Here is a 16332-nt window from a genome sequence, read left to right as displayed (position 1 = left end):
AATTGTGAAGTTGGAAGGGATCCTGAGGGTCATCTAGTCCAATGCAATGCAGGAGTCTCAACTAAATATTCTATGACAGATGGCCATCCAACCTCTGCTTAAAAGCCTCCATAGAAGACAAGATTCATCCGGCAAGATTTGTTTTTGAGAAACCCATGCTGGGTCTTAATAATCACAGTATCCTTTTCTGTTTAGTTATCTATTCTAATACCTTTCCTGGTTTGATATCAAGCTGACCCTTCTGTAGTTACCAGGGACGACTTCTTTCCCCCCTTTTTGAAGATGGGGACAACATTTGCCAGCCTCTAATCTGCAGGGGCAACAACCGCTGTCAAGGAAGCGGAGACCATATTCTAAAAAGCCATAGCTGTTGCTGACGGATTTTTTGGGGGGTGGTGCTGGAGGAGGCGACACATATTCTGAGCAGGGGGCTCTTTCCTTTAAACCCCATATTTTTGGGGCACAATTTTTCTCTTCTGGTGACATATGGGGTGGATACTATTCTTGGCAGATTTTTTTTTTCGTGGGGGTGGGGACACACGAACTGTAGGATGCTTTATGGAGAGTCACAAACTGATCAGGAGGCTCTTCACATCAGATCCCATACTAGTGGGGCACTAGGGGTGTAACCCAGGATTTATGTTAAGGGAGCAGGCTTCATGTTAGGGAGGGGGCAGAACCTCAGTTTTTTTTAATTGATTTACTAGATTGGGGGGGCAGCTGCCCCACTGTCTTCCCCCGCCATCGCCCCGGCTACCCCCATGTGGGGCACACGTATCACCACCATTTTTTCTCTTGGGGGGGCATTGACAGAACAGGGTGTGCTCGCTGGAGCGCGCCCAACATTCCTCAGAAAACACGGACATTCTATTCTACATGAGTAGAACGTCCCTGGTTTCTGAGGAATTCGCATTTTCATTCTACTGTTCGGTAGTGGCAACGGCCTCCTTCGCTCCCTATCCCCGCCTCCAAGCCCGCCTCTGTTCCCTCCCAGCCCGGCTGCTGGTACCACCTCCTCCTCCTCTTCCTCCGCCTGCTCCTTCTCCTGTCAAAACCGCCCATCTCATCCGAGCTGCTGTCAGGCAGCCACCTCTCCTCCTCCCGAGGAGGCCTGAGCAGGTAAACAGCGATCTACCTGAGAAAGGGAAACCTTCCCCCGCATTTGGCCTTGGACGCCCCGAGCCTCTTAGGCTTGCAGAGAGGACGATGAGCGCGGGGCGGGGGCAGCCTTGGGCCTAGTTGGGGTACCCGAAGCACCGGCCTCGCCTGGCCCGTCGCCCCGGAGAAGAGCGTTCCAGGAGGGAACGGGGAGGTAGGTGGCGATTTTGGAGCTGGGCAGATGCAAATTGGGTCACCCCCCCAAAAAAAATCGGTATGGGGGGGCCATCAGCCACTTGAAAGTTGGGGTTTTAATAAAATGCTTTCTGATGTTGATCCAAGGAGGGAATGAAGGGAGGGGGCAGCCCTTTTAATTCACACCACCGTTAGCTTGAGTGGTGGGAAGAGGAGGTCCAAGTTGATTTTTCTTTAAAAGCGCTCATTAATGTATCAACCCCCCCTTTATTATTATGGGGAACCTTAATGCCTTAACTGCTGTTTATTCCTATGGGGGCATTATTAATGCATCAGTCCCCTGTTATTACTATGTGGATATACTGGGAGGGGTGGATGCCTTTATAATTTTATTAACACTATTACATTTGGGTTTGTGTGGGGAGAATCTGTCACATGTGCTGAATTTGGGGTGGGGCAGCCAGCTGTGCCCGTTCATTATTTTTAGTGGAAAATCTAATTGGAGGGAATATGTCCAGACAAGTTCATGATTCTCCCCGTCTCACCCAGCTTTGTAATGTATATTACTTTTTGGGAAGTGGGGTATGAAGATGGATTTTAAAATATTTTCTTCAGATGTTTCCTCTTGAAAGGGGGAGATCTTTGGTTGTGGATTTGTGTGTGCATTGTTGTTTAATGAGTTACTCTGAAAGGAAGAGTTTGTTTCAAAGTTCTGATCACCTAATATTAGTTACTGTTTAACATGATTTTTATGTCCCTTTTCTGCGGAGTGGTCTGAAATTTACACCCCTCAATTGTCTATAATTATGTACATCGAATTTGACTGACAGCATTGAACTGGGATAGTGATGGTATTTCAGCATTAAACTATAATGTAGATAGAATATGTCCTTTAAAAAATAATAATACATATGTTCTGCAATATCTATTTGTCTTCGGTGACACTGACACAAGGGCAATCATAGGAACATGTCTGGATCACAAATAAGAAGAGCCTGGCGGCAGGATAAGGTTAAAGGCCCATCTAGTTGAGCATCCTGTTCTCTCAGTGGCCAACCAGATGCCTTTGACAGTGATGGGAACCCTGTGGCCCTCCATATGTTGTTGGGACTCCAACTCCCATCAGCCTCAGCACATGTGGGAGTTGTAGCTTAGTAACATCTGGAGGACCACAGGCCTTGGTCTATAGGAAGCCTGCCATGCAACAATACTCTTCCTATTTGTGATTCCGAGCAAATAGGCATTGTCACTAGTACCCAGTGATGTAGCTTTATTCTCCAGGAGTTTGTCTAACCTTATTTTAAATGTAGGAAACTTGATGGTGGAAAGCATTGGTTTGGGATAATACGCAAGGGTGTTGATGTGACAGCTGGACCGTGCAGTCGAGGTGGACTTGATGTTTCTTAATTAGGGCAGAATATGCCCTCACAGGATGTCAGTTATGCCCTTTGGGTGGCAACAGAGGACTTGTGTTGGGAGTTGGCCCACTCTTTCCTTGGAAATCTCAGGGATGCAAAAATTCATTGGAAATTAGGTTTCTGATGCTGTATCTTTTTGTTTTAAATTTGGGTAGTTTGAGGGCACACTGGAAAAACTGCAGCTTTGTGTTGTGTAGGCAGACTTGTGTGCCTGCACCCAGATAAAGCTGTGAATGTCACAGTAAGGTTTGGTGCATGTAGGATTTAACAAAATGCACTTGTGCCTTTTAAAATGGCAGGTCAGTAACTATTTGGTAGAATGGAGGCTTTCCCTTCCACCATGGCTCACGACACTCTACAAGATGATAGAGGAAATTATAGCCAGAAGAATGGCAAACCTTTTCATTGCCTTTGCTAGCTTGGAGTGATATGATTTCCGGACTTTCAGCATACTTGGATTGCTAGAAAAAGTTGAATCATTAATCCGTTCAAGGCTTGTGTTATCGCCAGTAAATTGTTTGTGCAGGGGTGTGGAACCTCAGGACTGAGGGCCAAATGTGACTCTGATTTTCTTTCATTCTCAATTGTTTCCAAAGTCTCTGGTTTGATTTGCATTTAATTCTGGGAATCGTTTTTTGCCCCAAACAGAACTCTGTAGAAATATGGTGGACTTCTGAATAGTGGACAAAGAAAATAAAAGAATGGGACTGTCTGTGTCTGTCTGTCCGTGGCTGCAGGAATGGGACGGTGGGTGCAGGCATCTGTGAGAAATGGAGGGAGAGAAATGTCAGGTTGGATGATGCAGCAGCTCCAGCTGTTGAAGGGGAAAAAATGATGAGTAATGCGTCATTCGCTCACTGGAAGGACAATTGGCTGCTCATTCTTGCGAGTGCACTTTGGAGCTTTCTGTTCCTGTCATTGTTGCTTGGAGGTTCATTTGTTTTTGCCCTCTTCTGCCAGTACTCAGAATAACGATCTGTTCCTTTTCCACAGTAGCTGGGAATCGCTGCCTAGGGGAAAATTAATCCCTACAGTAACAACCATTTTTGGTTGATTTAGCAGAGCCTAAGATTTTGTCTCCTTGCTAGTGCCAGCACCCTCAAGTGGCAGAGATACCAGCTGCACATACACATTTAAAGCACATGGCTTCCACCACCACCCCACAAAAATTTTTTTTAAAAAAATTCCAGGAATTATATTGTTAAGGATGCAGGGAATTGTGACTGTGTCCAGGGCAAACTACATTTGCTTGGATTCTTTGGAGGAAGCTTTGTGCTTTAAATGGATAGTATGGCCTCACTCCCACAGGATGGCCACAGACTTTGATGACTTTAAAAAAGGACTGGACAAATTCATGGAGGAGAAGGCTATTGAGGGCTACTAGCCATGATGGCTATTCTGTGTTGGGATGGGCCGTCCCTATTGATTCATACCAAAGTGGCAGTCGGTTCAAGACTAGGGTCTGTTTATGCAATGTAGTATGGACATCCAAGTCATGAGAAGTCATGGTTCCACTTTATTATTCACTCTATTGCAGCTTTCCTCCACAAACTAGTGTCTTCCAGCTGGTTTTGACTACAACTCCCCACGTATCCCTAATGTTGTATCCAGTTTTTCCAGTTTCTGAGTGCTTTGTTTCATGGGTCATCTGACATGTACTAAACCGTCCTTTGAATCATAGGACACAGAAGTGTGTTTCAATACCTGCTCTCCTGCAACAGGAGATTGTGTCAATCCGTACAAGGCTCAGAGTTTTCAAGTCCAGGTAGATTTCCTTGTCAGTAACCTTTTTTTCCTCCAGTGACCTGAAGTCAGCTCTAGGTTATGTCAAGCTAAGGCCATGCTAGCTAGAGGTCAACTCTGCACTGGAATGTGACAAGCTGGTGATACATATATGAATCTCACTGGGTGACCTTCAGCTTTCCACTGCCTCTCAGCCTAACCTTCTTCACAGGGTTGTTGTGGGGATTAAAGAACAGTGGGGAGAACCATGTATACTACATTGAGCTCCTTGGTGAAAAATGTGGGATATGAATGCAATAAATAAATAAATAAATAAATAAATAAATAAATAAAACAAGACAGGCTTGTGGTTCAGCTCCTCTCATTTAAAACATGAACAGATGAGCAAGCTGAATGTGAAAACAATCTGACCTGTTTTGCTGTCCCCCCCCCTCTCTTGATCCACACAGGTGAACCCAGGTGCAAAATGGGTGATCCCAGAGACATTTGTCCTCACCTGGATTCCATAGGTGAAGTCACTAAGGATGATCTGCTTCTTAAATCCAAAGTAAGGAAAAATTCATTTGCAAAAAAAATTACCCAATCCATAAGCAAACAAATACATTTTAAGACTGGGGTCGAGGAGATCCCCAGTAACATGAGAATATCCTTGGGGAGAAGATAGGACTACTAAACCAGTGCAAGTCTGACTTAAGTATTCCCTACATGTCTGAAGCTCATTCCTAAGAGGAAAAGTTATACATAGCATCAGGGTGGGGAAGCTTTGGCCATCCACATGCTTGCTGGACTGCAACTTTGATCATCCATGACCATTGACCATGCTGACTGAGGCTGATGGGAGTTGGAGCCCTGCAAACTCCAGAGGAGGACACCAAGTTGTATTGTTGGACTTCAGCTCCCATCATCCCAGACTACTGGGCATGCAGCTTGGGGCTGATGGGAGATCCAAGTCCAGCAATGTAGGGAGGGTCATAGTTTCCCCACACTTGATTGAAGAATAGGCATTTCTTCTTTCATGAGGAAAACATCTTTTGAACAGAGGCATTCTCTTATCTTTTTGCATGCCATAGGGAATGTTTCTCCTTAGATCAGGGATGGAGGGGCCTGTGGCCCTCCAGATATTGCTGGACTTCCAACTCCTATCATCCAAGCTTCATTGGCCACACTGGCTGGAGCTGATATGAGTTCAGCATCTGCAGGTGCATCATTTCCCTTTCCTTTGTCTGATGATGAGTCTGTCTCTGAGGATGATAGGCCACTGATAATTATTTCTCCTCCTCATATGAAAACAGGGTACTTGCCAGTCTTGTGGAGCAGGGGGACCAAACCTGTGGGCCTGTCTTCAGGTAAAGACATACTTTTCAAATACATTTTCCTGCATGCATGACTTTTATTCTTCCTGTTGTAAAATGTCATTCACAGCAAGTTACTGAACTGTACAGGTAGACTTTTCACCTTTGGGGTGTGAAGTAGCACTATTTTCTGTGTATTGTGTGTGTATCCACACCCACCAACATTTTTATTGCTCTGAATTTCCTCTGCCATGTTTCCACTGTGACTGTCAATCGGCTTTGTTTCACTCCAGGTTTCCTGCCCTTATGTTGGTTGCGGGGAATCCTTTGCTGACCACAGCACCATTCATGCACAGGTAAGAGATCTAGTTTCCCCAGGAAGCAAGTGAGCAGCCATGAAAATTTCCTTGGAACTTAATTGTAACACTCCCCCAAATGTTTAGCATTCAACACTTCTCTCAGCCATGTTGCTTTGAAAACACACAAGTATTGTCTAGATCTGAAGTCCTCTAATTTTTTGTACTAGCTGAGGGACATATTTTGGAAACGTAACACACTGTTGTGGCCAATTCTTGTGCCTATCTTTTCCCTGCACTGTTGGAGGCAATATGCCTCTGAATACCAGCTGCTCAGAATCACAAGTGGGGAGAGTTGCTGTTTCACTCAGGTCCTGCTTTTGGGCTTCCTGTTGAGGCATAAGAATGTAAGAAGAGGCCTGCTGGATCAGGGTGATAGCCCACCTAGTCCAGCATCTTCTTCTTACAGTGGCCAACCAGATACGTGTGGGATACTTACAAGCAAGATTCCAGCACAAGAGCACTCCCCACTCCTGCAGTTTCCAGCAGCTGGCATTCAGAAGCATTACTACCTCCAAGTAGCATTAAATTTCTGCCTCCAATCAGAAATATAAAATTGTTAGTCAGGATTACTGCTATCTGGAGAGCATAGCCATTATGACTTGTAGTCGTAGATAGCCTTCTTCTACATGAATTTGTCCACTCCTCTTTTAAAGCCATCTATGTTTGGGGCCATCACTTCATCCTGTGGGGGTGAGTTCTATAGCTTAACTATGCACTGCCTGTCCTAAATATTCCAACATCCAGCTTTGTTGAAGAGAGGGAGAAAAATGCCTCTCTATTCACTTTCTTCACATCATGCATAATTTTATAAACTTCTAGAATGGCACTTCTTACTCATCTTTTCTCTAAACTAAAAAGTCCCAAATGCTGCAACCTTCCCTCATAGGGATGTTATATCACACCTCTACTATCAAAGGTGGTATGTCTCTCAATACCAGGTACTCTGAATTGCATGCGAGGAGAATTGCTGTTGCCCTCAGGTGCTGCTTTTGGGTTTCCCATTGGGGCATCTGCTTGGCCGCTAGGAAAGCAGGATGCTGGACTTCCTAGCACTCCTTTGGCCTCATCCAGCAGAGCTATGCTTACATTCTTATTGAACCTGAGGCTCTATCTTCTTGCTTCTGCTCTGACTGCATTGCAGTAGAATTCAAGATCAGTTGGATCTTGCCTGTGCAATTTCACAGTCCCACTTTTTGGGTACCATAGATCAGAAAAATAAGATTGTTAGTCAGTGTTACTGTTACATAGAGCAGCAGCCCATCATTGAAACTGATGGACATGACTGACTTTGGCCCATTAATTTCGATGGGTCTGCACCACATAGCTGGATGCAACCCAGATTAATTGGTGTGCTATCTGTGTTTGTGTGTTTTTAAATTGCTAGGCCAAAAAGCACAACCTGACGGTAAACCTGACAACGTTCCGGGTATGGTGCTATGCCTGTGAGAAGGAGGTTTTCTTGGACCAGCGGTTGTCCTCCCACACACCAGTCCCTCCATCAAAATTCATGGACCAGGTTAGTGTTTTGTGGCAAAGCTGGATGCTTTGAGTTAGTCTTTTTCTTAGCTCATGTGGTCAGTGTGTAAGACTATCCCAGCTTGGAATGTAGTAGAGAAGTGTCAGGACCAGTGGGATCTACAACACAGTATGGTACCTTCATTACTTATCTTTAGTCTAGAACATTTCTCTTCAACCAGACATTCGACTGATTAACATTCTATGGCTTTTTAAATGTGTTTGTAGGAGGATATCTATTGGTTTGTTTTGCTTTTGTTTTTTATATTCTCATTTTGTATTTTTCTGTTGTGAACCACCCTGGCATCTTTGGATGAACAGTGGTATACACATTTAATAAATTATAATAAAATGTCTCTTTTTTTACTTATTAAAAGCATTTTAATCTCGTTCTTTGGCCCCCAAATGACTGGAAGCTTACAAATGTCAGTGATGAGACAGTCCCTGCCCTCAGGCCTAACAGTCTAAAATACATGGCATGAAAAGAGAAGGGATTAGGAGACAGGAGGAAAAAAGAAAATTCAGCTGTTGTTTCTTAGTTTGGAGAAATATACCGTGTGGCAAAGCAGAATTGCCTTTGATATTTACTCCCCAACTTTCACTTCCAGGATCCTCCTCCACCCACCCATTCCCTAAAAGCCGTCCCCATCGCAGTTGCTGATGAAGGGGAGTCCGAGTCGGAAGATGATGACCTGAAACCAAGAGGTAAATCCAAAGGTCTTAGAGTGTGAAAATACCCCTTTCCTTTTTGCTTGAACACAGAAAATAAAAACGTAGCAGTGGGCATAATGAACAAGCCTCCAATCCCCTCTCCTTTTTCATTCCTTTTCTAGGCCTTACTGGAATGAAAAATCTTGGGAACTCCTGCTACATGAACGCTGCACTCCAGGCTCTCTCAAACTGGTGGGTTTTCAGAGTCATTTTCAGATAACTGCTATTTACAGACTGCCAGGTTGGTGCCCTCCAGATGTTTCAGACCTTCATCACCCTCCAGTCAGTATGTTTGGCACTACAATTCCCATTATCCCCCAGCCAGCATATACGGCACTATAACACCCATCAACCCCCAACCAGTATGTGTTGCACTATAACTCCCATCAGCCCCCTATTAGTATGTTTGGCACGACAAAGCCAATCAACCCCCAAGCCAGCACGTTGTCGTCCAAAGCATCTGGATGTTGCACCAGCTTGGCAAAGGCTGCTTGAAGGCCAGATCTGGTGGCTTCTTTGGGGCCAGGCAGATTTTTTTTTAGCCGCTTGGTCTCTTCCACCTTTTATTAAAGGCATCAATGTTTCCCCTTTCTCTCTGCCCCCAATTGAAGTTGTTGGATAAATCATAACCCACATTTCTTTCTTGTCTTCCTATCAGCCCCCCACTCACTCAATTCTTCCTTGAGTGTGGCGGTCTCGTGCGCACTGACAAGAAGCCAGCACTTTGCAAAAGTTACCATAAGCTGATTTCCGAAGTGTGGCATAAGAAGCGGTGAGTAAATCTAGGACACTGCGGCTGTAGGGACCACAGCTCACTGGTAGAGCACTTGCTTTGCATGCAGAAGGTCCTGGTGTTGTTGTGTTTTTTTTAAAAAATAAGATTTTATTAAAGTTTTTTCATGATACAGTAAAATAATCTAAATTAAAACAAAAGCAAAGAGAGAAAGAAAAAAGAAAACAACAAAGGAAAACAAAAAGTAGAAGAAAAGAAAAATAAGAGAAGAGAAGAAAAATAATAAGAACTACAGTGGACGCTAAGGTTGCGAATGTGATCCATGCGGGAAGCACGTTCACAACCCGCAGTGTTCGCAACCCGCAGCGCCGCATCTGCGCCCACGCAGGTTGTGATTTAGTGTTTCTGCTCATGCACGAGCGCCGAAACCCAGAAGTAACCTGTTCCGGTACTTCTGGGTTTGGTGCAGTGCGCAACCTGAAAACATGCAGCCTGAAGCATCTGTAACCCAAGGTATGACTGTACTGATTTTCCATCTGTCAGTTATATAAAAGACATATTCACTGTAGAATGACACCAAACTGATCTACATTCTGTTAGGCAATACTTTCCCAATCTTCTGACTCGGGTTCTGTTCCCAGTGGCATTCTAATTTTATGTAATATAATATCTAGGTAGGGCTGAGAAAAGACTTCCTGCCTGAAACCCTGGAGAGCTGATGCTAGTCTATAGACAATACTGAGCTAGATAGACCAATGGTTTTTAAAGTAATTAGGTTTGTTTAAATAAACTCATCAGGGCCCCAAGCTATTAGGGGCTCTATGTACCACCTGTAACACCTTGAACTTGAAATTTATCTTGCACATCTCCAGAGATTCTATACATTTTCAACTTTGCTTTTTCTTCCCTAAAACCAGCCCAAGTTATGTCGTCCCCAGCAGCCTGTCACATGGAATCAAGTTGGTCAACCCCATGTTTCGAGGATACGCACAACAGGTGAGGCGGATGGCAAAGGGGCAATCCCAGATGTTTCTGATTCCCTCTTCCTGCTGCAGTAAGAAAATTATATTCTCCTGGGCTGTGAGAAGTTAAACAGCATCTGTTTCAGTTAGGGAGCCAAGGCAGACACTGAGTTACTGATACAACATGTAGCCTTCCAGCAAGCAGGGGATTCCATTTGCCATGAAGTATAATAGGGCAGGGGTAGGGAATCTTTTTAAGCTTAAGGGCCATATTACTTTCTGGGCAATCTTCTGGAGGCCACATGCAATTTTGCCCCTCCCCCCAGCAATCACAAAACTTTTTTGTGGGAGGATTGTACAGCATCTACTTTGCCTGAAGAAAAGGCCCCAGGCTCAGTCCCTGGCATCTCCAAGTACAGATGCGATAGATCCTTGGAGAGCTACTGCCAGTCAGTGTAGACAATACTGAGCTTGATGGACTAACAGTTCAACAGCATAGGCAGCTTTTTATTTCATTCTTCCTTTCATTCAGAACCATGGGGACTAGAATCTTACCTTTTTTTTTAAGGAAAAGGGCCATAACACATTGGCAAAGTACCTGCTTTGCATGCACAAGGTCTCTTGCTCAATCCCCACCATCTTCAGGTTCAGCTTAAAGGAGCCTCTGTCTGGAGATCTGCTGCCTGCAGAGTCAGAGTAGGGAATCTTTTTCACCCTGAGTGTTGCATTTTCACATGGGGACCTTCTGGGGGCATGTGCCAGTGGTGGGCAGAGCAACAGGTGTGATTCTTACTTTTGTACAGTAGGTTACACTCCAACCACAGATAGAAGCCAAAGCTTTCTACACCTCCTCTCTCCCCACATCTTCCATCCATATTCCAGCCAGGGGGAAGCACAAGAAGAGGGGGCAGAGCAGGGCTGTTGGAAGGCAAGTCCTGGGGAGGGGGGTGACCTAGAAAGAGGCTGAATAGAGAGCCCTAGAGGGCTGCATTTGGCCCCCAGGCCTGAAGTGCCCCATACAATATTTTCTTCTCTGTACACCCAACCCAGGACACCCAAGAATTCCTACGCTGTTTGATGGATCAGCTCCACGAAGAGCTGAAGGAGCCAGTCATGGCCGAGACCCGGGACTCCGACTTGAGCGACATGGAAGACAAGCGGGAGTGTGACCGCAGCCCCTCGGAGGACGAGTTCCTCTCCTGTGACTCAAGCAGCGACCGGGGCGAAGGGGATGGGCAGAGCAAAACTGGGAGCTCCCTGGCAGAGGCCGAGCTGCTGATCCAGGATGAGGCTGGGCGGGGGATCTCTGAAAAGGAGCGGATGAAGGACCGGAAGTTCTCGTGCAGCCACCGGCGGAGCAACTCAGAGCAAGTGGATGAAGATGCTGATGTTGACACCTCTGTGACAGCAGTGGATGGCAGGCCTTCCCCAGAAGCGCTTCCTCCTTCCACACCTCATCCAGCCAGCCCCTCTAGGACCCCAGGTACTCCACGACAGGTTCAGTGTGCAATGCTCTTTGCACCTGTGCCTGAACCTTGGAAGCTGCATCTCTCATACGCACCTTCATTCATATTTTTTTACTAGTTTTAAGGGAAGGGCCATAGCTCAGTGGTAGAGCATCTCTCATTGAAAGGGGATCTAACTTCCCTAGGAGAAACTTACTCCTGAGGAGTCCTTGTGTGTAGTAGGACACTGGATTTTGCATTTGAAGTGTCTGCTTTCCCTTGGACTTGGGACTTGATTGGCCTTGACGCCAGAGGCTGAACGAACTCTGGGTGCAGATAGCCCACCCTGCTTTGGCCTCGTTGCAGGATCTCTGCTCCTTACCCCCGTATGGAGCTTGGCTCAGGGCTAGGAGTAAGGCTGTGGCCTCCTGGTCCTCCCTTAATGAGGAATCTTATAGCTGAAACAGACTGTGGCTACATTTGGAAATTTGTTTGTTTGTTGCACTTGCATCCTGCCTTTTTCTCCAAAGAGTTCAAGGTGGCATACATGCTTCTTCCCCTCCTTCTTTAAACCCCAGAACAAACATTTTGACATAGTCAAAAAAAAATAAAAAAAAAATCCTTCCAGTAGCACCTTAAAGGTAAAGGTACCCCTGCCCGTACGGGCCAGTCTTGACAGACTCTAGGGTTGTGCGCTCATCTCACTCTATAGGCCGGGAGCCAGCGCTGTCTGCAGACACTTCCGGGTCACGTGGCCAGCGTGACAAGCTGCATCTGGCGAGCCAGCGCAGCACACGGAACGCCATTTACCTTCCCGCTGGTAAGCGGTCCCTATTTATCTACTTGCACCCGGGGGTGCTTTCGAACTGCTAGGTTGGCAGGCGCTGGGACCAAACGACGGGAGCGCACCCCGCCGCGGGGATTCGAACCGCCGACCATGCGATTGGGTTTTACTCACAGCTCCACCCGCGTCCCTCAGTAGCACCTTAGAGACCAACTAAGTTTGTTATTGGTATGAGCTTTCGTGTGCATTCATGTGGATATCTGAAGAAGTGTGCATGCACACGAAAACTCATACCAATAACAAACTTAGTTGGTCTCTAAGTTGCTACTGGAAGGAATTTTTTTTATTTTGTTTCAACTACAGCAGACCAACACTGCTAACCTACCTGTAACTAGAATTGTGACGTAGGTTAGGCTGAGTGGAAGTGCCTAGCTCTAGGTCCTTCAGCTCTATATACTTTCCCAGGGAGAAGAAGGTTAACTGTCCCACCACTTCATGCCCAAATGGGCAGTAAATGGGGAAGCCCAGAGGCCTTTTAGACACCAGGGAAGGACCTCAACAATACCATGGTACTCAGAGGCACCACATGGCGACCCCTGAACTAGAGGGTCAGGCTGGAAGAACTATGCCTATCTTGCTAAAGCCATAATATCCTCACCTTCTGCCATGAGTAGAAGGTGCTCAAGTGCTTGATAGCCAATCTGAGAAGTAAATGAAATAAAAAACAATTGGGGCTGAGTTGGTGCCCAGAGATGAGGGATTGGCTGGTTGAGCTTGTCAGACAAAACTTGTGTTCCAGTCCTCTCCACAGGCAATTTGTTTCCATTCCTTGAAACAGAACCAGACAATGATGCCTACACACGCTGCTCCTCTCGGCCCTGCAGCCCCGTTCATCACGAAGTGCATTCCAAGCTCTCGAGCAGCCCCCCACGCTCGAGCCCTGTGCGGCTGGGATCCTCCTATGTGCTGAAAAAGGGTAAGTCCAGGAAGCTTCCGGGTTGAGCTGCTTCTGTGGTAGCTGTTTTCTGTATAAGAACATAAGAAGATCCCTACTGGACCAGACCAGTGGGCCCACATAGTCTAGCATCCTGTTCTCACTGTGGCCAACCAGATGCCCATGGGACTCCCTCAAGCAGGAACCCAGCACAAAAGCCCTCACCTAGTATTCAGAAGCATTACTGGAGGCAAAGCATAGCCATTGCTAGTCTCCTCCTCCATCTCCTACATGAATTTGTCCAATCCTCTTTCAAAGCCATCTAATCTGGTGGCCATCACTGCCTCCTATGGGAGGGAGTGACATACCGTATTTTTCGCCCCATAGGACGCACTTTTCCCCCTCCAAAAATGAAGGGGAAATGTATGTGCATCCTATGGGGCGAATGCAGGCTTTTGCTGAAGCCTGGAGAGCGAGAGGCATCGGTGCGCACCGACCCCTCTTGCTCTCCAGGCTTCAGAAAGCTATCCGCAAGCCTTGCAAGCCCAGCGGGAGTTCCCGCGGGCTCACAAGGCTTGCGGGCAGCAGCCTGCAGCCCGAAGCACGGGGCGCCCTCCGGAACGCGCCCCGTGCTTCGGGCAGGTGTCCGCAAGCCTCGCACGCCTGGCGGGAGGTCCCACTGGGCGTGCAAGGCTTGGGGTGGCAGCCTGCAGCCCGAAGCACGGGGCGCCCTCCGGAGGCGCAGGTGTGCGCAAGGGCTTTGAATCAATAGTCAAATAGTGGATCTTATTCTGATTGCCCCAGCTAAAACCCTTACAACCTTTGCTGTCACCTGCTCATCTTGATCTGCCAAGAGAAAGGACACTGTGGCAGTGGTTGCGTGACCTGGAATGGACAATTAAAGAGGTGTGATAATCTTATTCCTCAAGTCTTTATAAAGAGTGCAAGCCACAAGGGCATGCGCCACTGATTCGGTACTGCCATCTCCACAGGAACATAAGTGTTTGTCGTGTGGAATCTGTTGGAATTGTCCCTCAAGTACAGCCAAGGGCAATACATTCAATCTTGTGAGAGTAAAAGCGCGTCTATCTTTTAGAATTGCTAGGTTATGCAGATAGGGTGCCAGAGAGTTGAAATGGGAAGGTAGAAAATAGTCATACCATGGGCAAAATTTCCTTATTGTGGCCAAGTTGTTCTGACACTCGATATCATTTCCGCGCTGACAAATTAAACTGTTTGCTTTACTAAAACCCAAAGTGAGTAGCTGTTGTAGTGATAAACCAAAAGACTGAAGTTTTTGATAGACAATTTTAGTCCAGGCGCTCTTGTGATAATCTTGTAGCACTAGGGATATTAGACCCGGGGGGGGGGATTTGAGTTTAGGCGAAGCCAATAGTAAAGTATCCTACACCAGATCCGTAATTCTACCGAGGGAAGATTAGCAAACCTATAAAACTGTTTGGCTGCCAGTTCATTTCTGAGTACAAAGTACTCACTCCAGTGTTCAAAGTTCTAAAAGACCCAGGCCCATATTATCTGAGAGACTGCCTCCTTTCCTTACAGAACCTCCTGGGGGCCCTTTCATCTTCCATCAGGAAGAACTTTCTGACAGTAATAGCAGTTTGACGGTGGAACAGACTCCCTCAGGAGGTTGTGGACTCTCCTTCATTGGAGGCTTTTAGGCAAAGTTTGGATGGTCATCTATAATGGATGCTTTAGTTGAAATCCTTGCAAGGGGTTGGACTAGATGACTCTTGAGGTCCCTTCCAGCTCTACAGTTCTCTAATTCTGTGCTTATTGGTAGTTCCACCTCCTTCAGAAGTTTGGGGTAGTAGTGGCATCCGGGGTGAGGGCCTTCTTTGTGGCAGCCCCTAAATTGAGGAATTCCTTCCGCACAGAGGTGGGTCTGGCTTCTTTGCTATACAGCTTTCAGCAAAGGCACACCTCTTTACCCTGGCTTTTGACACCCAAGATGTGTGTTTTCAGGACCCACCCTGTTTCTGTGAATGTGATGTGTTTTAACTGTTCTCAATTCTGAATTTTAAATTATAACCAGTCCTGGGACCTGCTGGTGAAAGGGTGTGTGATATAAATTTGTTGTTGTTGATTATGATAAATTATAATTTGCATCACACTGCCCTTAACAAACCCAACTTCCGTCTGAGAGGGGCCACATCCTGGCAAACAGCAGAGCTGGCCCTGAATCAGGGATGTGAGGTCCATTAAGACACATTTGAGATGTGTGTTTTGGGAACCCACTCTGTTCCTCTATATTGTAATCTGTTTTAACTGTTCTCAACCCTGAATTTTGAATTGTTGTAACCTGCCCTGGGACCTGCTGGTAAAGGCTGGGCAGTAAATGTAATAATAATAGTAGTAAAAATACAATCTCCTTCCTCAGCTCAGATGTTGACTTCCAGCAAGAAGAAGAAGGAGGTCCGTTACCGCAGCGTCATCTCTGACATCTTTGACGGCTCCATCCTCAGCCTGGTCCAGTGCCTCACCTGTGACCGAGTGCGTTCCCTTACTGCTGCTGATCCAGGGAAAATGGCAAGAGGCCCACGCTTTCCAAATCCCCTCCTCCTCCTCTGGTGGGGGGTGGGGGAGCCTTTGGTTTGAACATCTATGCCAAGTCAGATCATTGGCCCCTTTTAGCAAAGCAGTGCCTGCTCCAGGAGTGGGGAGGCTCAGGCCCAGGGGCCCAGTGTGCCCCCCCACCTGCCCACCTGGCCCTCAAGACTCACCTCAGGCCACACACCCTTAGACCATTCCTTCTCTCATTAGCCTCCTCGAGTTCTTCTGCATGTCTGAGAGAAAGAGAGAGATGTGTGTAGAAATTTCTGACTTTTTTTGATGTGGCCTGCTCCACAAGGAAGAACCATGAAATCCCCTTTTCTCCTAGAGGTTCCTTCAATATGTTAGCCTGGTTGTGTTTTGAAGGCTCTCCTGCAACTCCTTTTATACAGCCCCAACCACCTGACCGCATAAGGAGGAGATGGATCGCAGCTAATCGGTCCAGCTCACATGCTGATCTCCAGCTAAAAGACCATGGGCAGTGGCTTCTGTCCCTTTACTTGCTTTTGCATCTGGCCCTGCCCACTGCTGGCATGTGGCCCTCGGAAGGTCGCCTATGAGAGTATATA

The 16332-nt window shown here is 46.6% G+C and overlaps 1 protein-coding gene across 4 annotated transcripts in view; it reads left to right on the top strand.

Moving 5' to 3' along the window:
* The first annotated feature begins 827 nt into the window (after positions 1-827).
* USP20 (ubiquitin specific peptidase 20) overlaps positions 828-16332 on the top strand; it is a 39131-nt gene continuing 23626 nt past the window's right edge. For 2 of the 4 annotated variants that reach the window (XM_053374107.1, XM_053374109.1), the window contains exons 1-12: positions 828-1312; positions 4904-5001; positions 5747-5800; positions 6040-6102; positions 7490-7621; positions 8229-8325; positions 8454-8523; positions 8990-9103; positions 9982-10060; positions 11077-11509; positions 13094-13231; positions 15591-15739. In XM_053374107.1, the coding sequence (XP_053230082.1) occupies positions 4921-5001; positions 5747-5800; positions 6040-6102; positions 7490-7621; positions 8229-8325; positions 8454-8523; positions 8990-9103; positions 9982-10060; positions 11077-11509; positions 13094-13231; positions 15591-15739 (1410 nt within the window). In that variant the 5' untranslated portion in view covers positions 828-1312; positions 4904-4920. The remainder of the gene's footprint in view (positions 1313-4903; positions 5002-5746; positions 5801-6039; positions 6103-7489; positions 7622-8228; positions 8326-8453; positions 8524-8989; positions 9104-9981; positions 10061-11076; positions 11510-13093; positions 13232-15590; positions 15740-16332) is intronic. The other 2 variants (XM_053374108.1, XM_053374110.1) reach the window with 2 other exon arrangements.

This window comes from Podarcis raffonei, chromosome Z, assembly GCF_027172205.1.
Source record: "Podarcis raffonei isolate rPodRaf1 chromosome Z, rPodRaf1.pri, whole genome shotgun sequence".
NCBI lineage: Eukaryota > Metazoa > Chordata > Lepidosauria > Squamata > Lacertidae > Podarcis > Podarcis raffonei.
This window is presented reverse-complemented; position numbering and strand designations above follow the sequence as displayed.